Consider the following 22636-nt stretch of genomic DNA (forward strand, 5'->3'; position numbering starts at 1 on the left):
CCCCCCACCTTTCTGCTTTCACGTGACAGATATGAGGCTACTTAAAGCTATGGTGAGAATAAGCCAATAGACTTATTTCTTAATGCTAGATGATTCAGACTCTAAGTTTCTTCACTGCTTAAATGAGAACATTACTACCAAGAAACTACAAATACTCTAGATAATCAACAGCAGTTTCCTGATAACAGATTTTTAAATTATTTTACCACATGCCCCCCTTTACCCTTTTGAATCACTATACAACTATATACTTTGTAAGATGGAAGTACTTTTTAGATCCAATACCATAAAAAAAAAAAGCTTCCCTTTCAAATCTTGATTACCTGACTGAATGTAATTAAGTAGAACTCATAACAGGGAAAACAAGTCTTACTTTTTTTCTATCATGAATGGCAATTCAGATATTCAGTATCAAATATTTAGGACACAGAAAAATGTCCTACCCATTGCAAGCAAGGCTTCATTAATGCACCTGAAGTGACAGGGCATTTTTCCCCAGAGGGCTTGAAAATCCACTATTTTGCTGTATCAAATTATTTGTCACAAAGTCAAAAAGAGAATGACAAAAAGTATTATTTGAAGGTGCTCCTTACACTGTCATTTCCTCTTCAAGTATGTATAACAGAATATGCTCCATGAAGCTGCAAAAACGGGGGAAAAAAAGCCTAAACTTTGTAACAGAACAAAAATTTGCTACTACTGTCTTTTGTAGAGAAGTAGTCTAGTAATAGTTTTCCTAAGAACAAAATACCAAATACAAAAATACCATCTTGGATTTTCTGGTTGGTGACATTATTTCTACCCACAAAGTCCAGAAGTTCCTTATTGATCTTAGGAAGTTGAAGAGCAAGAGAAGTTATAGCTTGTTGACAATATAATCTCCAAAGCTTTATTCTCTTTCTCAAAAAAAACCCCAACCCAAGCCCAAACAAAAGAGAAAAACCAACTCAAGTACCAACCATCCCTGTGTTAAATGAAAACGTTTGCCAGGGTTGGTGTAATGGAATTCCAAACACCACATAGGTAGACTAGACAGCAGGCCAAGGCTGTCACAGTTCAACTCCATTTTATGTTGTTTAATGCCTTTGTCTAATGCCTTATAATCTTTGTGTTGCCCGGACCTAGCCCTTATAGAATTTGACACTGGGTTATGACTCACTTGTTTACATAAAATTTGCATAAGAAACATACTGATCTTAGCTATATTTCCAGTCTAGCAAGTAGAGTATGTAAAAGCTACCAAGAAACTGCCAGTATTTCCCAGGAACATGCCACATATGTTGTGTGTCAAATAGTGTCAAGCTGGCAATTAGCTGAAAAGAAACTTTTGCAACCTCAATCTTGACAGAAAATGAAGAGTAGGCAAGCACAAGTGTAACATACCTGTTCTGATGAATGCTTTTAATTTGTTATTATTTCTGCAACCCCAAACATGCTTCACCTTGCAATCTGGGAAATGAGACTCACCTCAACTATACTAATCATGTGAGGAAGCAGGCGATCCATTTGAACTTCCAGTAACATTACTAGAGCACGGCAAACATTTTTGCGTACTTCAGGCTCCTCATCACCAGCCAGTGCAAAGAGATTCTGTTGGAATGTAATAACAGTTGAAAAGCCTCAATTCATCTAGTTCAACTTGTATTTGAATTGACATTACTGGCAAACTACAGTATGCAAACTTCTATACCCTTCTGCCCCAGCCCAGAATACCATATTATTTTAAAGGACATACAGTTTAGCAAATGAACTCTTCAGACTCTCACTGTGTATTGATACCCAGTATTTTGGTCATGTGTACATTAGATCCAAGAACATTATTTCTTGAATTATTATTTTTTCCCTTAATTAATGAATTTTTTAGCTAAAAAACTCCTTCAATGTATAACAGCAGCAAATAAAATACTCTAGATAACAGAAAATATCACCCTTCTAATCCACATTCAGTAGTAATATTCTGAGATCCATCATCCAGACTCAGTGACCTGATGATTCCTGTACTGAACTCTCTCCATCACAGGTAAGTGACAGGCTGCTTCCAGTACCTTTATGCAACAAATGTTTCCTCTATTTATGAAAAGTAAGCATCTTTCATAAGACTATTTTTGGGTTGGGAGAGAGCTTATTCTAATCTGATCATAAGTATACAGAATGAAATTCAATCCATAGGGACTGAAGCTAAGAATGGGAAGCCAGAAAAGTAGCGTTTTGGGGTACTGGTGGTTGTAAAACATTATTTAAAGTTCTTGATAAATCAGATATGTAATTTGACTTAACCTCAACCAAGAATGCACACTCACCTCAATGAAAGAATCTATGTGCAACATAAGAGCTTGAGTTCTGCTGATGATAAATTGATTGACACATGCAACAGCATGAGACCTACAAATGGAACAGTTAAAATATACATTTTTCATGACTTAAACATTTTCTAAACTGTACGTAGGCATCAAAAACAAACATTAGGGAAAAAAATACATTGTCCATGCATCTTCTAGAGGCAAGAAGGAACAAATCTGCATATCTATATTGTTACCAAGAAAAATTACTATACCAAAAATTTTAAGTACCACCTTATACTCAGATATATCTAAACTAGATGTGAAGGGGAAGGGGATAATATCAGTAGACTTTCACATAACAAGCCATGGGACAGCACAGCTATCTCAAAGTGGGGAAAAGATCCTGGCTCAGGAACTAGGAAAACTCATAGGAAGGCTTTTAAACTCAACTCCAAGGGGGGTGAGGATAAAGCTGAGCTTACTGGATGCGGTCCTGGGAGCAGTACATCAGTACCAACTGGCCAGCTTGTTGAGGCGTACTTTAAACTGAAGGACCCGGAGGGAGGGATCCAAAATGGCAATAATCACACCACCATCACCACTACAACTGATTTGGGACTATATCAGGCCAACCAGAGTAGAGTAAAATGTGCCTCAGATGTCTCGTTAAATGAGAAGCAACAGGTCAGCCTCCTGAAGAGTATGTATACAAACGTTTGCAGTCTGGGAAATAAACAGGAGAAACTGGAGCTCTGTGCCCAGTCAGTTAGTTTTGATATCATAGGAATAACTGAAACATGGTGGGATGAGTCACACAACTGGAGAATCATGATAGACCACTGTAGGCTGTTCCATAAAGACAGGCAGGGGAGAAGAGGTGGAGGAGTTGCACTCTATGTTAAGGAAAAACTTGAATGTATAGAAGCCAACTATGGTAATTGTGGTAGCCCTATTGAATGCCTCTGGGTCAAAATCAGAGGGGCTGTCTCCAAGGCAGACCTTACAGTAGGCTTCTGTTACTGACCCCCAAACCAAGATAATGTGACCAATGAAGTGATACTTGGGTCAATCAGGCAAGCTTCAGGTCAACAAAGCCTGGTCCTTATGGGAGACTTCAACTACCCAGACATTTGTTGGAAGAACAACACTGCAGCTCACCTGACATCAATCAAGTTCCTGGAATGTGTAGAAGACTGCTTCCTCACACAAATGTTGGATTTGCCAACCAGGAATGGGGCACAGCTGGACTTACTACTCACTAACCAAGAAAACCTGCTCTATGATGTCTTGGTTAGTGACAGACTTGGCTGCAGTGATAACAATATTGTACAATTTGGAATACTGATGAGCACAATGAAGGTTAATTCAAGAACAAAGGGTTTAGATTTTAGAAGAGCAAACTTAGCTCACTCAGGGCTCAGTTGGAAGGGATCCCATGGGAAGCTACCATGGAGGGTAAAGGAGATAGTGAGTGCTGGGAGCTTTTCAAGAATACTCTCCTAGTTAACCAAAACCAGTTCATCTCCTCTAAAGGCAAGGGAAGTAGGCAGAGCAAGAGATCCCCCATGGCTTAACTGCAGTCTTCTGGGTCTGCTCAAAACCCAAAGGGAAATGTACCAGAGGTTGAAAGGTGGAACATTACTGGTTGAAAATTTAAAGAGCATTACCAGGGTATGCAGAGAAGCAGTTAGGAAAGCAAAAGCTCAGCTTGAGCTAAATTTGGCCAGAAATACCAAAAACGTCAAGAAAGGGTTCTTCAAATATATTAACAGTAAACAAAATCAGAGGAATAATATTGGCCATTAAAAATATTGGCTATTAAACAGAAGTCAACTAGTCACCAACAATGCTGAAAAGGCAGAGGTTCTCAATATTATCAGTAAATGATTTGTTACTCTCCCATTGCTGCATTACAAAATGAATGCAAGATAGTACTTTTTAATCAGAATATGAAATTCTAACCGCAGCATCAACAATTTCATAATATGCAAAATCTTACAAGAAACAGTTTGATTTTCAAAGTCAGACGTATTCTAGATTTGGAAGATGCATAAAGAGATGAGGCTGATCTATTAAATAAGCAGATAAGCATGGAAATTACTCATACATGAAATCTCTGTAGCTTCTTTTCTCACATTTGCATATGTAGGATAATTTTAAAAAGAGTGTTTTAAACTGATCTATGAAATATAAACCTCACTACTCATGTAAATAAATTTAACAGCTAACTTTAGTACAAAACCTAAAACTACCTTATTTTTGGACTGCTGTGCTTGAAGAACTGCAAGAATTTAGGTATCATGATATTCAGCGGTCGGTCCAATACATCACTATCTAAAATTTCAGCAGAATCTTCACATATCTTCTGAAGAGCACCAAATGCACCCTATTAAAAAAAAATTTAAAATATGGTTTACATTTTGAAGAAAGCAACATTTCAGGTTTTGTAGAGAACAGGTAATTTTAACATAACACCACAGTAAATGAGTAAATGCAGCTAATTAACAAAGTAAATGTAGCTAAGGAAATATGGATTTAAAACATCATTAAAGGCTTTTTATTTAAGCACTTTATACTGTCATCTGTAAGCTCTCAAGCTGGATGAGTTTATTATAGATAAGTGGTAATTTTAATTTTAGCATTCAATGCTTGCTTATTCAATCATATTTTAAAATCACTTAAAAGTAAGATGTTATTTGAAAAATAAATTACAAGTTGCAAAAGCATCCAATTTAATTTCATATGTGATTTTATTTCCTTTTTTTTTTTATAGGGAAAAACAGAACTCTGGACATAATGGTCAATTTGAGTTGCATTTTCAAGTGTTTCTTAAGAAAGCAGCACTAAAGCACTACATAACAGCACGGTATCTTGGACCTCTGTCATATCTCTAAGGACTATTTTATAGAAAATGCTTCACAAACTTATGGAATCAGCATGAAGTAATTAAAATTGTGTGATCATAAATTTTTATTTTTTAAAAATCAGACAAGACATTTTTCTTCTCATAGCTTAACACAGTTGAGCTGGTATTTATTTATTTTCCTTCATAAACACTGAACAAAAGAGTTCATTTCACACTAGCCTGATATAGCAGTCACAGATCACATTTTCAGATTATAAGAAAAATTAACAACACTACTTTTAAGCAAGAGAAAATTGAAGGTCAACTTGATGAGACTTAAAAGATTTAGCATCACAAAGTCATAACTTTAGGACACTTCTCAGCTGAGTTGCAATAAGTATCTATATCCAGTCTTATTCTGCTTTTATGCAAAGAAAAATTAATTTGAATGAACACTAAGAACATGGAATACAGGTAGAAGAAAAAGTATCAAATTTGAGCCACTGTTCTCTGAAGAGATTACATATGTATACACACACAGAGAGTATGATATATATAGTCTTTATGAAGAAAAGCAAAAAATTCATAGAATCATAGAATGGTTTGGAATGGAAGAGACCTTAAAGGTCATCTAGTTCCAAACCCCCTGCATGGACAGGTGCTTTCATTAGGTCTGGGATTCAGCGAGAAATAAAAAAATAAAAGGTCTTTATAAACATATCAGAGACAGTTTATTATACCATTCCACTACAGACATACAAACAGCTTACCTAATTAAACTTGTCAGCAGGACCCACAAAGCAAGCTTCCCCTGAAGTTGTATTCAGAACAGTTGACAGGCCTGAGCTTAACAGGAGTCCTCCCATGGAGACCACTGATCCCCCGAAAGTCATTCTCCCTACCTCCTTCTGGTTTTCTCCCCCTTTTATGCCTGGGACATACTGTCACACAGGACCAGTATGCCCAGGAGGCCAGCCAGGGGGTGAGTAAATCCTGCCTTATCTATTAACCTTTGGTGTCTGCTTACACAAACACCGGGGGGTGGGGGTGTGTGTGTCTCAAGCCTGATATCAAGTTCTTAATTTCACATAAAGACATCTGTCCTCTACAGATCAGAATTATTTACTCCATCACAACAGGGACACCTCCCACCAGACCAGGTTGCTCCAAGTCCCATCAAACCTGTCCTTGAACACTTCCAGGAATGGGGGCATCCACAACTCTACTAGACAACTTGTTCCAGTGTCTCAAATTTAGATGATAATGCAGTGAAAAATAAGCCTCCTTACCTCACAGGTATTATAATCTTCAGAATCCAACAGGCTGCAAAGCTTTGGTAAGAGTTCAGGCCAATTTTGTAATTCCCCTTTCGAAGCAATGGTTGTTACTAGAATGCCTAAGTGAATCAGACGAATAAAAGATCTCATACATCTTCACAAGTTTCACACCAATATTTATCATTTTAATCTCAAAGATCTAAAGAGTTCAGAAATTTCTTGGTTTATTAAGATTTGGCAAGCATAAAAAGTAGTACTTTTCATTACAAATGGTATTTGAAGGGCTTTGAAATGCAAGGGCAGGTCGTTCCTTCCTGCTACCATGAAGGGCTCGGATGTGAGAAGTCAAGCAGGAAGTATTTCTAGTTAAAAGAATAATCATGCACAAACACTGCAGGACAGGTTTTGCTCTAGGTTTACTAAAAATTCTACAAATCTTGACCGCTGGTAAACATAAAGTATCTACCTCACATCACCTCCACTTTATTATGATACAAAAGCTTAAACATAGGAAGCTGTCATTCAATTAACTTATCACCCAATTGTAACATATGTGTTCACAAATTTACTATGTTTACAGAAAACATTAAGGAAACATTCTAAGACTGAAATACCTACTAAAATCTTACACAATGTGACAGTTGTCTTCGTTTAGCCCACATCCAGGGCTAAAATGAAGCCATTTGCTCTCCCATTCAATGATGCCTTGTCTGGTTTTAGCCAGGATAGAACTAAAGTTCCTCCTTGTAATTTTACTTTCATTTAGTAAGTTTTACTTGCAGTTACTTAAGTAGCTGCACTTGATGAAATTAACAGCAGGTTTCTCAGTCAGTGTCTGCTTCTAAAACTGATAAGGTTCGATATTACTGTCACAACTAGAGAGCAGTATGTAAAACCAAGGCCACGCCTTGCTTCTGACAAACATCTTATGCTCAAGAAAGAGAAAGGAAATAAATGGGGCACACATGCAACCCTCCTTTAGGGAGGAGAGGAGCACACACGTGACCAAAATTAACCAAATGGAGTATTCCATGCCATATGAGAGATACTCTATATAAAGCTAAGGGATGAGGAAGATCAAATTTTTCTTCATACATGGGCAGCTTACTGAGAGGATTCAATCTGCCTTTGATCGTGATCCATGCACTCCTAAAGCCATGTGTTCCTGCTTCCAAGGAGCAGAGCCTGGGACTTTTCACAAGCTGCCCTGCAGGCTCAGTGGTGACATGAGTTTTATTGGGGAAAAGGGGGGAGGAATGACATATTGCTTTTGTAAATACTTGTGTATATTGAATCATTTTTATTTTTCATCATTATTGTTTCTATAAAGCTGTGCATTTTAGTTTCCAACCCACAAGTATCACTTATTCTCTCCTTCCTCTATCAGGGAGGGGGATCTGCCATTCATTTAATTGCTGGCATATCATTAAACCATGACACCTCTCCCCAGCAAAGGAGAATCAGGGAGAGGAGAGATGCCCTGTAGGTTGAAATATAAACACATTTCATGAAATCACACAACTAATGCAACCACCACCATAGAGTATGCTATTAAACTCAGCCTGATCTTCACAAGCAGAGGGAGCAGCAGGCCAAAAAGAAAGAGCCCCAGGAAACAAAACTCTCCACCCTCAGCATACCTCCCCCTTTTATAATGCATATGACATAAGTGGATATGACAGGATACACCTGTCAGTCAGTTTGGGTCAGTTGCCCTGAATTATGCTCCCAGCTGACTTGGGGCTTCTAATGGCCTGCCCTCGATGGCTGGCCTATGATTCTGTCCCAGTGAAACCAGGACAGCAGGACATCCAGTGATCAGCTGTGGGGTTGGCTGATGCAGATCCAGCAGATAGGATGGCCCAAAGAGCCACCAGTTCAATTTCCAGCACATACAGAAATCCCAGGAAAAAAAATTAGGTGACAGGAATGCGGAAGGTTGCTTATAAACTAGGACTGACTACAAGTCCATTTTGCCTCAACAAGTATTCTCCCAAGTGACAAGTGATGAAAAAAAAAGCTTTTCTAAGCTTCTTCATTGAGCTTATCACTAAATACCCTTTTTCTTTAGAATAAAATGTTAAAATTCTTATTAAATATACAAGAATACAGAACAACAGAGCAAAGGACATTCTGGGAAAGACACAAAGATATTTTGCATTGTGTTTCCTTTGATGCAATAAGGCTGGAGAACCCAAGAAGTCTAAGGGCAAAAGTAAAGACCAAGGTAAAACACAATTTTACAGCTCCAGAAGTAGTTTCTATCCAGTTGTCTCTGTAACTGCAACTGAACAGAATCCCAAAAGTCTATAGAGATTTTTAAAGTCTTAAAGATTATTTCTCCTGAATATTATGGTCCTGCAAAGAATATCAGATGCATTAATAGAAAATACATATTTTATTGTTGCTGTATCTTAATGATCTGCATTTAAAAAACAAAAACTGAACTTCAAAAATAGAACAAAATAAATTAATGTTCTTGTCTCCAAGACAAAGCACTAAAATTGCAAAATTGTCTCCCTGACTTAGATCTGTCACGGGTCTGTAGAATTAACACAAGTTGAGAAACAAACTTAAGAATGAAATTCCTGGAACTCCTTGTCCTGGTTTGGGCCAGGATAAAGGTGGTTTTCTGTTTCTGTACTTTTGCTTTTAGCTAAGTCCCTTGTAAGTAGTCTCTCTGAAATTAACAGCAAGTTTCTCAGACAGTGTGTGCTTCTATGATTGATAACACTTGATGTTTATAGTTCCAGCCAGAGACTGGTATGCAGAGCCAAGGACACTGCTTTCCTCAGCTCTGAGGAAAACGTTTTACTGTCCAGGAGGATAAAGAGGTCCCACCTGAACCCTCCTTTAGGGAGGAACGGACAAGATAGATGCCAGAATTGACCAAACAGAGTATTCCATCCCATATACGTCACACTCAGTATAAATTTGAGGCATCACGTGGGCCGAGCCAGATCTTTTCCTGCTTCCCTTCCTCCCCGGCATCCTGGAAGGATCCTGTCTGTTCATCTGCCTGTGGTCCTAATCCGTGCCAGCCCATATCTGTGTGTTCCTGCCTCCAGTTCCCGACTGCTGCCGACTCCAGGAGTCCAGCCTGGACTTTCCCAGGGCTGCCCTACAGCCTCGGTGGTGACGTGAGAGTTATTGGGGGAAAGGAGGGAGGAATGTGGTTTCCATTTTCCTGTATATTTGTATATATTTAGTAATTTTTCCCTATTTACCATTACTGTTTCATTAAAGTTGTGTAGTTTAGTTTCCAACTCATAAGTCTCTCTCCCTTATTCTCTCTCCTTTCTTCATCGAGGGGAGAGAGAGATTAATAGAGAGCGTCTGTTATTCGGTTTAATCGCCGGGCCAGTGTTAAACCGTGACACTCCTCTAGACCACCACGTGAGATAATCATAAATCTTAAAGGCAGTGGTAGTTTTGGAAAAGAGTTGGCTTAAAATCTTTTCAAGATCCTGAAGTTTTCAGAAGATGACAAAGGGTCTCTCTGTACTTGTAATATGAGCAAGCTTCCACAGCTAAAAGAAAGACTATTTGAAAACTATGTGTTCTTAAAAAAGGCTTATCCTAGACAGCAACAGGATAACCTAGGACCTTGCAACAGACACACGTGCAGTTAAGACGCATATCATTTCAAGCTTTCTGTAAAGGTTGGCAAAGCAGCCATTTAATGTTGTGCTAATTTGGGTGGGGTTTTTTAATTATGAAGAGACACTTAAGTAGGGGGGAAAAAAACCAAACTAATTTCAGGTTATCAAAAGCATTTGAAGCTTTGCAAAAGGTTTTAAGAACAATGAGGAAGCAATCACATAAAATAAAGATACTTATTTTCACATTAAAAGAAATCTATGTGGGCTTCTAATGAGCTTCATCTCCTTTCACAGAATTGTCACAGTTGGAACAGACCTCCAACATCACCGAATCCAACCGTCAACAACCCCCGCAAATAAAATAAAATAAAATACATTTATCAATATAGGTATCACCATGCCCACTAGAGCATGTCCTGAAGTGCCTCATCTACATGGCTTTTAAATACCTCCAGGGACGGTGATTCCACCACCTCCCTGGTCAGCCCATTCCAGAGCCTGACTACTCTCTCAGTAAAGACACTCTTCCTAATATCTAGTCTAAACCTCCCTTGGTGAAGCTTCAGGCCACTTCCTCCCATCCTATCATTATTCACTTGAGAGAAGCCAGCACCCGCCTCCCTACAACTTTCTTTCAGGTAGTTGTAGAGAGCAAGGAGGTCTCTTCTCCTTAGCCTCCTCTTCTCCAAACTAAACAATCCCAATTCCCTCAGCCTCTCCTCATAGGACTTGTCCTCCAGACCCTTCACCAGCTTGGTTGCCCTTCTCTGAACTCTCTCCAGCAACTCCCATGTCTTTCTTGTAGTGAGGGGCCCAGAACTGAACACAGTACACGAGGTGCAGCCTCACCAATGCCAAGTACAGGGGCACGATCACTTCGCTTCTCCTGATGGCCACACTATTCCCAATACACTCCAGGATGCTATTGGCCTTCTCGGCCTCCTGGGCACACTGCTGGCTCATATTCAGATGGCTGTCAACCAACACCCCCAGGTCCTTCTCTCCCTGGCAGCTTTACCGCCACTCCTCCCCAAGCCTGTAGTGTTCCATGGGGTGGTTTTGACCAAAGTGCAGGACCCGGCCCTTAACCTTGTTATACCTTATATTGCTGGCCTTGGCCCACTGATCCAACATGTCCAGGTCCCTCTGCAGAGCCTTCCCACCCCTGAGCAGATCAATAATCCCACCCAACTTGGTGTCATCTGCAAACTTCCTGAGGAAGCAGTTAATCCCCTCATCTAGACCAATGATGAAGATATTGAACAATACCAGCCCCAAAACTGAGCCCCGGGGAATACCAATGGTGACTAGCTGCCAAATGGATTTGACTCTGTTGACTACAACTCTCTGCGCCCAGCCATGTAGCCATTTTTTAATCCAACGAAGAGTACACTCATATCTATACCATTAGCCGACAGCTTCTCTAGAACACTGTTGTAGACAGTGTTAAAGGCTTTGCTAAAGTGTAACAAGACGAACCTCTTTTAGGGTACGGCGCTTCAAGGTCCAACCAGGTGTTCCAGCAGAGACTCACGAACAGTGCTCCGAGCCTATAGCCCACAGGGTTGACTAGCCTGGATCAGTGCTGTTGCTCTGAGAGCAACTGATCTCTCTGCTAGCTAGCTCAGGAGTGAGCCCCACCTGTGTCTCAGGACTCACTTGTTATTGGCCCCCGGTCCTGCTCATGTGCAGTGGGGGCTCACCCTAATTGGGCACAGGTGGGCTTGACACAAGCTCATGCTCACTCCCTGGCAATTAGGGGCACCTGGTTGCCTTGTTACACTACATTTCCCCGCCTTTTTTTTTTTTTTTTTTGTGAAGAACTACCGCGACAACTGTAATAAGTACATAATAAACACAAATACAACAGAAATGACAATTCCTCTCTCTTTTTTTTTTTTGTTTTTTTTAAACTTGTTGTTTGTTTGTTTTTGGGTTTTTTGGGGTTTTTTTGGTTTTTTGTTTTTTTTAAAGTTGTTGTTTATTTGTTTTTGGGTTTTTTGGTTTTTTTTTTTGTTTGTTTGTTTTGTTTGGTTTTTTGGTTTGTTTTTTTTTGTTAGAAAAACACAAGCAACAAGTAAGAAAAATTATACGATGTCCAAATGTGCAAGTTTGGCAAGGTCCTTCAATTTGACGTGCTGGATGACGCATCCTTGTCCCTTAGAGATCTGGTGGCGGCAGGGCGTGTCCATTTACTGGGTACCCAAAGAGGTCCGGAGTCTGTGGAGACACAGCTATAACCTCTTCTGGTAAACAGTAGCAGCATGGGCCCTACCCACTGACCTGTAGATGGATCCTTGTAGTTGATTTGGGCTTCTGGCATGCGGTTGATTTTCTGGGACGAGTAGTGGAGTAACACAGGGGGTCGTCGGGAATCGCGGCTTAGACTGAGAAAATTTAGTGTAAAAAGCACTTTGCTAAGCCGCATCTGTGGGTCCATGTCTTTGCTGTCCTTTTGTTTTTGTAGATATGTCTTCAGGGTGCAATTAGCTCTTTCCACTATCGCCTGGCCTGTAGACGAATGAGGGATTCCTGTAATGTGTTTTACTCCCCAAGTAGCAAGAAACTGCTTGACTTTTCCGCCTGTATAAGCAGGCGCATTGTCGGTTTTTACTACTTGAGGGACCTCCATAACAGCAAAGCAATTGGTCAGGTGATGGACCACATATAAAGCCTTCTCCCCTGTCTGAGCTGTCGCCCAAACCATGCCTGAAAAGGCGTCTATCGTTACGTGGACGTATTTGAGTCGTCCAAATTCTGGAATGTGGGTGACATCCATCTACCAGATCTCTCCTGCTTGTAGCCTGCGTGGATTGACTCCCACTCCTAGGGCAGGGCCAAATTGTGCGCACTGAGGGCATGCTTTAACAATCCCTTTTGCATCTTCCCATGGAATTGCAAACATCTGCTTCAATGCCCTGGCATTTTGGTGGAATAAGGAATGGCTGTTTTGAGCCTTCACGAACTGACTTACCGGACCCTGTAATCCTAGGCTGACCAGAGAGTCAGCCCTTGCATTTCCTTCTCCTAGGCCTAAAGACGTTTTACGGCTGCGGATGTGCAAGATGCAGCACGGTTGTGTGCGAATTTTCAGCACACGCTGTAATGTAAGAAAGAGCTCCAATAGCCGCTGGTTTTGTACTGGCTTGACAAGAACATCCTCGATACGGTTCGCCACTCCTACCGCATATTGCGAGTCGGAGACGATGTTAAGGGGGACGTGTCACCATTGTGTTAAGGCCCAAATGATAGCCAGTAGTTCCAGAGTCTGCAGGTTGTCCTTGTCGGTGCCCGGAATCAAATGTTGCTTCCACTGTCCCTTATCCTGCCATACGCAGGCAGCCGTTTTCGACCTTTTTCCGGCATCAGTGAACACTGTGATACCAGGCACTGGGCGCTCTGAAACAATCGGTCGCTCTATCCAATGGAACTGGCTAATGGCCTGTAGGCGCCTGTGTTTTGGGCCTCCATGACGGATTTCCCCAGAGTATTCGAACAAGGCAAGTTGTAGAGGTGTAGAGCGTTGCAGCAACCAATCAAAATCAATTATTTTGATAGGGATGCTGATCCATCCTGGCTCTTGACCATCTACTTCAAGGCAACGCTGTCGTCCCTTTCATATCAGGAATGCCGTTACCTCAGTTTGTTGCCAGATACCTTTCTGGGCCGTGTGTGGTGGAAATAGCCATTCCAAGATGGCTATCGAATCTGATTTCTGAGAGCTCTGATTGTTGTCAGGGTGGTGTTCCCCATTTTCCTTTTGCCAATTAAAATCCTGTAGCAGCAGTGCGAATGGGAATGAAGGGTGATTACATACCCAGACTCCGATGGCTTGGGTGGCATCTCGACGATCTGCAAAGCCGGTTGCCAGTTTATGGATGACCCGTTTTAACGCATTGGTATGGTTTTCGGTCCAGTCCACTAACGCATCTGGTTGCGTGCCCCGCAATAGAGACAAAAAGGGGTGGATGCCCGCATTGGTGAGACCTATAATGGGTCGAACCCATTGAAGCTTGCCCACTAGCTTTTGGGCATCGTTCAATGTTTTAATCGAGCTTATCACTTCTAGTTTTTGTGGTCTCACCATGGCATGAGTGACTTGCCACCCGAAGTAGCTCCAGGGCGATTGTGTTTGCACTTTCTCAGGAGCTACTATTAGTCCTTTTGTCTTCAGTTGGTCGGTCGGTATTTGACTAAAGTTGTCGGGGAACGGGGCTTCCTGGCAAAGCAGTATGTCATTCATATAGTGGTATATTAGCGTTTCCGGCATTTCTTTTCGGAGCGGCAAGAGTGCCCATGCCACATACATTTGGCATATCATTGGGGAATTTCTCATCCCTTGGGGCAACATAACCCATTCGTATCGCTTCGCAGGTTCACTTCTGTTGATCAATGGGATGGTGAATGCAAAGCAAGCTGTGTCTTCAGGATGTAGGGGAACGGTGAAAAAACAATCCTTGAGATCGATTACCAGAAGGTGCCAGCCTCTCGGTAACATTGTGAGGAGGGGCAGCCCGGGTTGGAGGGCGCCCATTGGCCACATCTGGTTGTTAACCTTGCACAAATTGTGTAGTAGTCGCCATTTTCCTGTCTTTTTTGGAACTACGAAGATGGGCGTGTTCCAAGGACTGACAGACGGCTGGATATGTCCTGCATCCAGCTGCTCCTTTACCAGACAGCTGGCGATTTCTAGCCGCTCTTTGGGTAGGGGCCACTGCTCCACCCAGACAGGGGTGTCTGTCTTCCACTGCAGTCTGGGAGTTGGCGGCACTTCTGCAGTGGCCCTTATTGAAAACGTTGAGGGGGTTGGACGGGTTCGGGGATGGAGAGAACGGCCCCTAGTTGGCTCATCACTTCCCTGCCAACCAACCCTCCAAGTTGGCCTGGTAGCGGCAACACATAGGGACATACGGTTACCGCTTGTCCTTCGGGAAACTGTAATTGCACGGGTTTAAGGGCCTGAAGGGGCGTGGAACCACCACCTATTCCCTGGACGGCATCATGGGCAGTGATAAGTTTCCAATGATGAGGCCACACATTAAGGTTGATTATTGTAACATCAGCCCCAGTGTCCATCATCATGGAAAGGGTCTTGACCTCTTTTCCAGCGGTCAGCTTTACAATAACGATGGGCCTTGTCTTCATCTGTTGCACTAAGGTTACCAGAGTGCTTCCAGAAGATCCAAAGCCCTGACTGCCCCATGCCACAGGGGCGCTCTTTCCCAGATTCATTTTTGGGAGGAGGACCAGTTGTGCTAGCCGGGTTCCTGCTTTGATTATCGGGGGGGTGTTAATGTAAAGCAAGTAATCATTATCTCCCCTGTATAATCCGCATCTATAACTCCTGGGAGCACAGTAAGTCCTGCAACTCCAATGGAAGAACGGCCCATTAGTAAGGCTCCAACCGTGCTATTTTCTTGGTAGATCGGTCCATGAATTCCCGTCGGTATCCAGTAAACCTGTGTTGGCGTCAGCGTGACATCTATTGCTGAGGGCACATCGATGCCCAGGCTTCCCCTTGTGGCTGGGGCAGGGAGCTGGTGTAGAGCGCTGGCCCGGCTACTTGTGTCATGGCGCGGGGGCCTGGCGCGCTGCGCCTTCTGTTTTTTGTAGACCTGCATGCCAGGTTGTTGTGGTTGTCTCTCTGGCATCGGTCGCACCACACTGGGGCTGAGCAGGCTCTTGCTGAGTGGCCTGTGGCTCCACAGCGGAAACAGACAGGGGTGGATTTTCTTGATCGATTTCTCCTTCTGTATCGATTTTCCCTTCTGTCTAGTTTTTGCGCCACTGCCGCGAAGAGCTTCTGGGTGGGTTCCAGGGCGGCGGCAAAGGCACTGGCCATGCCTTGGTTTTGCTGTGTTTGAGTGGCCCTGGAAGCCACCTCTAGCATCTCCGAGACATCAGCCATTTTTGGTAAAGTAGAGAACAGCGACTTCATTGTCGGATTTGCATTTTCAAATGCCAGCAGCTTAAACATGGACTCCTTCTGCTCTGCTCCCAGCTCGGATTGAGCCATGATAGACTGCCAGAGTCTATCAACAAAATGTTGAAAAGGCTCATTCATTCCTTGCTTAACATCAGTAAATGAAGGGACTGGAGTAGGCTCTGGAACCAGGTAAAAGGCTCGGCAGGCTAGGTGCGCAGCAATGTGGTGGAGCACAGTCGGGAACTGCAGCTGGACTTGGACATCTGCGTAGCGCCCCGAGCCCGTGAGCATCTCGGCGGTTATCCCTGATAGTGGATCCCCAGGTGCTCGAGGGTGGTTTGCCTCTGCTTGGGCCAGGGGTTCCCGTTCTTTGGCCCAGACAATCTGCTGGGAGGGGGTAAGCAGGTACCTGGCCAGATTGCGGCAGTCGTGGGGGCAATTGGTGTCAGCAGCGAAGAGCCAATCCAGGACGGCCTGACCACTCTCTGATTTTAATCCTCCCTCTCTCAGGGTCTTCTTGGCTTGCTGTAAGGTTTTCCAACTGTGCTGTTCAAATTGAGGTGGCCCATTGCTATCGTGCAGAACAGGGCAAGCAACAGTGCTGGCCTCCCAATCCCCTTCGAGAATGGCATCACGGATGAAGCCAGACCATCTTCCAGGTCGGGGTTTGTCAGCACCTCTGATGCCTTGGTTGTTCTGTCTTGATAACAGCGGGGTTGGAATATCCTCATCATCATCAGGGAGGGTGGGTGGGTGGGTCTCAATATTTATGGAAAGACGAGCGTTGTTCTATGTCTGTCATCCTCTTTTCTAAGGATTTCACGGCCTGTTTTGTTTGTTCCAGGAGGGCTTTTATTTTGTCCTCTAGGCCGATGGGTGCAGCTGGTGGGGTGGCTGCTTCTTTTCCATGCTCTTTTTCTGAGCTGGGAGGGGGCAGTAGGGATGGTTTCAAGCATCAGCTGGGGCCACCCATCTCGGGGGCATGGACTGTTGGCATCTTCACGTTATTTTGTTTGTTTCTTTCGGTGCTGGGAACAGGTGCTTCTTTTTCTTCCTCCGGCCTGATATCCGATAGAAACTCGGCTATGGAATGGTACAGCTTCCCTCTCATGCCCTTGATGGCAAGGCTGTTGTCCCTTAGTCCTAGGAACGCCTTCCAGGTTTTTCCATCCTCAGGAGGAGGGGTGGGTAGCGGAGGTGCTGTGGGGACAACACCGGATCCTGCTTCTGGTGGTGGTGCTCTACTGTCAACGCTAGCTATCAGCAGGAATGCTGCAATGGCGGTGATGGCAGCTTCCGCCTCGGCTTTTATTTCTTTCAGGGCATTAATCACCACTCCCCAGGTATCATCTATTCCAGTTATATTTTTGTTAATTTCTTGAGTATGGAGGTCTCCCAATAGGTTACTGACCTCCTGCCAGAGCTCCCACACAGCCGCAGAGGATGGGGAGGAGGAGAGCTCTTGCTCCTTCGCCAGTGTCACCAGTTTCTCATTGACAGGGGTACTTGCTGACAATCCCATCTTTTCCTTTTTCTTGGTCAATCAGTGGTAGGGAAGGAGCGGTAGTGGATCTTCTTACCCGACTCTTTGGGTTTTCTGTTAATGCTAGTTGGTGCCAGACTGGATCCCTTTTTTCTGATTCGTCTGAGCACGAGCTAGACCAAGGTCTTTGCCCGCATTCTCCACCAGATGTAGCAAGACGAACCTCTTTTAGGGTACGGCACTTCAAGGTCCAACCAGGTGTTCCCACAGAGACTCACAAACAGTGCTCCGAGCCTATAGCCCACAGGGTTGACTAGCCTGGATCAGTGCTGTTGCTCTGAGAGCAACTGATCTCTCTGCTAGCTAGCTCAGGAGTGAGCCCCACCTGTGTCTCAGGCCTCACCTTTTATTGGCCCCCTGGTCCTGCTCATGTGCAGTGGGGGCCCACCCTAATTGGGCACAGGTGGGCTTGACACAAGCTCATGCTCACTCCCTGGCAATTAGGGGCACCTGGTTGCCTTGTTACACTACACTAAAGTCCTGGTAGACAACGCCCACAGCCTTCCCCTTGTCCACTAGACGGGTCACCTGGTCATAGAACAAGACCAGGTTGGTCAGGCAGGACCTGCCTTTCCTGAACCCATGCTGGCTGGGCCTGATCTGCTGGCTGTCCTGCACTTGCCATGTGAGTGCACTCAAGATGAACCTCTCCGTAATTTCTTTGGGAACCAAGGTCAGGCTGACAGGCCTGTAGTTCCCTGGATCCTCCTTCCGACCCTTCTTGTAGATGGGTGTCATGTTGGCAAGCCTCCGGTCATCTGAGACCTCCCTTGTTAACCAAGACTGTTGGTAAATGATGGAGAGAGGCTTGGTGAGCTCTTCTGCCAGCTCCCTCAATACTCTTGGGTGGATCCCATCCAGCCCCATAGACTTGGGAGTGTCCAGGTGCCATAGCAGGTCGTTAACTGCTTCTTCCTGGATTATGGGGAGGGTTGTGCTGGTCTCCATCCTTATCTTTCAGATCAGGGGGCTGAATAACCTTGGGGTGGCTGGTCTGACAAATGTAGATGGAGGCAAAGAAGGCATTAAGTATCTCAGCCTTTTCCTCATTCTTGGTTGCAATGTTTCCTCCCACATCCAGTAAAGGATGGAGATTCTCCCTGGCTCTCTTTTTATTGTTAATGTATTTGTAAAAACTTTTTTTGTTGTCCCTTATGACAGTGGCCAGATTGAGCTCCAGCTGGGCTTTTGCTTTCTAATTTTTTCCTCTACATGATCTAGCCAGATCCCTGTACTCGTCCCAAGATGCCTGCCCCTTCTTCCAAAGGAGGTAAGCTCTTCTTCCAGCTCCGTCATCACCCTGGGGTGGATCCCGTCTGGTCCCATAGACTTGTGAGTATCCAAGTGGCTCAGCAGGTCACAAACTGTTCCCTCCAGGATTACAAGGGAGCTACTCAGCTTCCCATTTCTCTCTACAAGCCCCAGAAGCCAGCTGTCTTCAGGACAACCTGTCTTACTGTTGAAAACTGAGGTAAAGAAAGTGTTAAATACCTCAGCCTTTTCCTCATCTTTGGTAACTATGTTTCCCCCCATGTCCAACAAAGAATGGAGGTTTTCCCTGCCCCTCCTTTTGCCGTTGATGTATCTGTAGAAAGACTTTTTGTTATCCTTAATGGCAGTGGCAAGATTGAGTTCAAATCATGCCTTCGTCTCTCTAATTTTCTTTCTACGTGACCTAACTGTATTCTTAAACTCTTCCTGAGTAGCCGGCCCTTTTTTCCATAGACTGCAAGCTCTCTTTTTAACCCAAATTTCCTTCAGTATCTCCCTGTTCACCAGACCGGTCGTCTTCCCCGCCAGCTTGCCTTTTATCACACAGGGACAGCCTGCTCCTGTGCTTTCAGGACTTGCTCCTTGAAGTATGCCCATCCCTCCTGGACCCCTTTGTTTTCAAGGGCTGTTTCACAGGGTACACTCTGTACCAGTCTTTTGAAAAGGCCAAAATCTGCCCTCCGGGAGTCCAGCGTAGAGGTTTTATTGTTGTCCCTCCTTGCATCCCTGAGTATTGAAAACTCTATTATTTCATGGTCACTGTGCCCCAGACAGCCTCCGACCACTACATCTCCCACCAGCTCCTCTCTGTTTGCAAACAGAATGTCTAGCGGGGACCCATCCCTGGTGGGCTCATTTACCAGCTGGAGTAGGAAATTATCCTCTATACATTCTAAGAATCTCCTAGACTGCCTCTTCTCTGCTGTGTGGAATTCCCAGCAGACATCCGGCAGGTTAAAGTCACCCATGAGAACAAGGGCTGGTGATTTTGAGACATCTGCCAACTGCTTGTAGAATAGTTCATCGCTCTCATCATCCTGGTTGGGTGGGCTGTAACAGACTCCCACGAGGATATCAGCCTTATTGGCCTTCCCCCTGATTGACTCACAGGCACTCAACCTTATTGTTACTGACCTCAAGTTCTAGAGAGTCAAGAGACTCTCTAACATATAGAGTCACTCCTCCACCTCTCCTACCTTGTCTGTCCCTTCTGAAGAGCTTGTAGCCATCCATGGTAGCACTCCAGTCATACGAGTCATCCCACCACGTTTCTGTGATGGCGACTACATCACAGCTTTCCTGATGCACAATGGTTTCCATCTCCTCTTGTTTGTTTCCCATACTGCGTGCATTGGTGTACACGCACTTCAGCTGGGCTGTTGATTTGACTCTTAACTCAGGCTTTCCATCCTTGGGCTCATCTTTGGAGAGCCTGGTTTCAATCCCCTCCCCCTACAAACCTAGTTTAAAGCCCTCCTTATCAGCCCCGCCAACTTATAGGCTAGAGTCCTTTTGCCCCTGCTAGACAGACGAAGCCCATCTGATTTGAGGACACTAGGTACCATGGAATTTGCCCCATGGTCAAAGAACCCGAAACCCTGCCATTGACACCAGTCCCTAAGCCATGAGTTAACTTGCTGGATCTTCCTGCTAGTTCCCTCATCCATTGCTGTCGTTAAAGGGATGTAGGAGAACAAAACTTGGGCTCCTGATCCCTTCACCAGTTGCCCCAAGCCCTTGAAGTCTCTCTTGATCGAATGCGTGCTTCTTGTTATTACATCATTACTACCCAGCTGAAAGACCAGAGGCGGGTAATAATCTGAAGTACCCACAAGGTTGGAAAGCTTACTTGCAACATCCTTAACCCAGGCACCAGGAAGGCAGCAGACCTCCCTGTGAAGCGGGTTTGGTCTGCATATGGGGCCCTCCGCTCCCCTCAGCAGGGAGTTGCCTACAACAATGACCTGTCAAGTTTTCATTTCGGGATCAGTTTTGATGCCCATCCTGAGGTGAGTCAGCCTTTGTGAACCCTTGACTTTGCTTGTAACCAAATCCTCCTGCAGAGCCTCGCACCTGTTCTGCAAGGGCACTACAGGTAGTGTACTTCTTAGGGGAACACGCTTGCTCCGTTTTCTTTTCTGTCAAGCACTGACCTGTTCCCATTGACCCTCCTCCTGTGGGTTACTGTGGGAGGGCTGGGGGGCTTGCATATGAGAGGATATGGGATCCTTGTAGTGAAATGAGGCAACCAGGTGCCACTAATTGCCAGGGAGTGAGCATGAGCTTGTGTCAAGCCCACCTGTGCCTGATTAGGGTGGGCCCCAACTGTGCATGAGCAGGACCAGGGGGCCAATAAAAGGTGAGGCCTAAGAGAGAGGTGGGGTTCAGTCTTGGGCTAGCCAGCAGAGAGGCCAGTTCTTCTTGGAGTAACAGCACCTATCTGAGCTAGTCAACTCTGAGAGCCATAGGCTTAGAGCATTGCTCGTGAGTCTCTGCTGGAACACCTGGTTGGACCTTGAAGTGCCTTTCCCTAAGAGAGGTTCATCTTGCTACAGATCCTCCGCTTCTCCTGAGAGTTATTTCCTGGTCTAATTTAGGGGAGATCATTTGAAGAAGGTAATTGATTTCCTTCTCGCTCTCCCTGATGTTTCTTAGCCTGCTCACCTCTTCCCTGAGCTCCATCACCTCATCTTGGAGCTGTGCTACCATGCTGAGCAGGTCATTAACCTGTTCACACCACACACAGCCATAGCCGGAGATGCCTCCTGCTGCCAGTGCAAGGCTGTGGCATTCCTCACAGCCTATGGCCTGGATACCGATATCCATTTTTGTGGGTGTAGGGAGTAAAGTCTTCTTTCTCCAAGTACTAACCATCACTCTAGGAGTAAGTTTCAGCTCCCCACTGCTCTCACTGTCTGTGCGAACTGCCCCATGCAAACTTCCTTGAAGACTTCCCTCGTGTTTTTCTCTCTCCCACCTCCTCCAAACCAACTGCCAATGTAATGGTTTTCTCCGTGTTTAAATCCCCCTGCAGCTTGCTTGGGGGCACCCCCTGACGCGCCTGGTTGGCTGAGCAAGCGAGCTTTCGGGTTTCTTCCTGCAATTCTGGGCAGCTGTACAGTGTCCTGATCTCAGGAACCCCCCTGTACCACTTGATCTCAGTTAGCCCCTGGGCTTACCTTGTGTTTTTCTCTCTTCCACCACCTCTGATGGTCACCGAACCACTCCTTTGTCCTTTAGGACTGTCTCCCAAGGCACTCTCTCAACCAGTGTCCTGAACAGGCCAAAGTCTGCCTTCCGGAAGTCCGTGGTGGAGGTTTTGCTAACCCCCCTCCTTACTTGATCAAGGATTGAGAACTTCACCATTTTGTGGTCACTAAGTCCAGGATGGCCCCTGAGCATTACATCCTCCACCAGCCCTTCCCTGTTTGTGAACAGGAGATCTAGCAAGGCACCTCCTCTGGTAAGCTCACTCACCAGCTGTGTCAGGAAGTTTTCTTCCAAACACTTGAGGAGCCTCCTAGCCTGTCTCCTCTCTGCTACCTTATACTTCCAGAAGATGTCTGGTAGGTTGAAGTCCTCCACAAGAACAAGGGCTAGCTTTTGTCTGGTTAGCATTAGATGCCAGAGACCACCACAAAGTCTGCATTGCTTCTTCCCTCATGCTATTTTGATGTACATGCTCATCTCCCTCTCAGAATTCCAGATATCTTATTTGCAGTTGGATCATTAAATTGTTAGTGCTTGAACAGCAAAAACACACACACATGTCAAAGAGCAGCTATGACAAGCACATGCCAACTCATATGCTATCAAAGCAGCCTAGGCAGGTAGCAATATCTTTATACCTAGCTAGTATCAAGAGACCGGCGAGTACTAGACCAACCTC

The 22636-nt window shown here is 44.6% G+C and overlaps 1 protein-coding gene across 1 annotated transcript in view; it reads right to left on the reverse strand.

The window, feature by feature from the left end:
- Window positions 1-22636, reverse strand: part of LOC103531805 (transportin-1) — a 99063-nt gene that overhangs the window by 37571 nt on the left and 38856 nt on the right. The window contains exons 5-8 of the mRNA XM_030468391.1: window positions 6417-6523; window positions 4535-4668; window positions 2301-2382; window positions 1468-1590 (exon numbers count right to left, since the gene is read on the reverse strand). Of these exons, the coding sequence (XP_030324251.1) occupies window positions 1468-1590; window positions 2301-2382; window positions 4535-4668; window positions 6417-6523 (446 nt within the window). The remainder of the gene's footprint in view (window positions 1-1467; window positions 1591-2300; window positions 2383-4534; window positions 4669-6416; window positions 6524-22636) is intronic.

The sequence above is a fragment of the Calypte anna genome, chromosome W (genome assembly GCF_003957555.1).
Source record: "Calypte anna isolate BGI_N300 chromosome W, bCalAnn1_v1.p, whole genome shotgun sequence".
In the NCBI taxonomy this organism is placed as follows: Eukaryota; Metazoa; Chordata; class Aves; order Apodiformes; family Trochilidae; genus Calypte; species Calypte anna.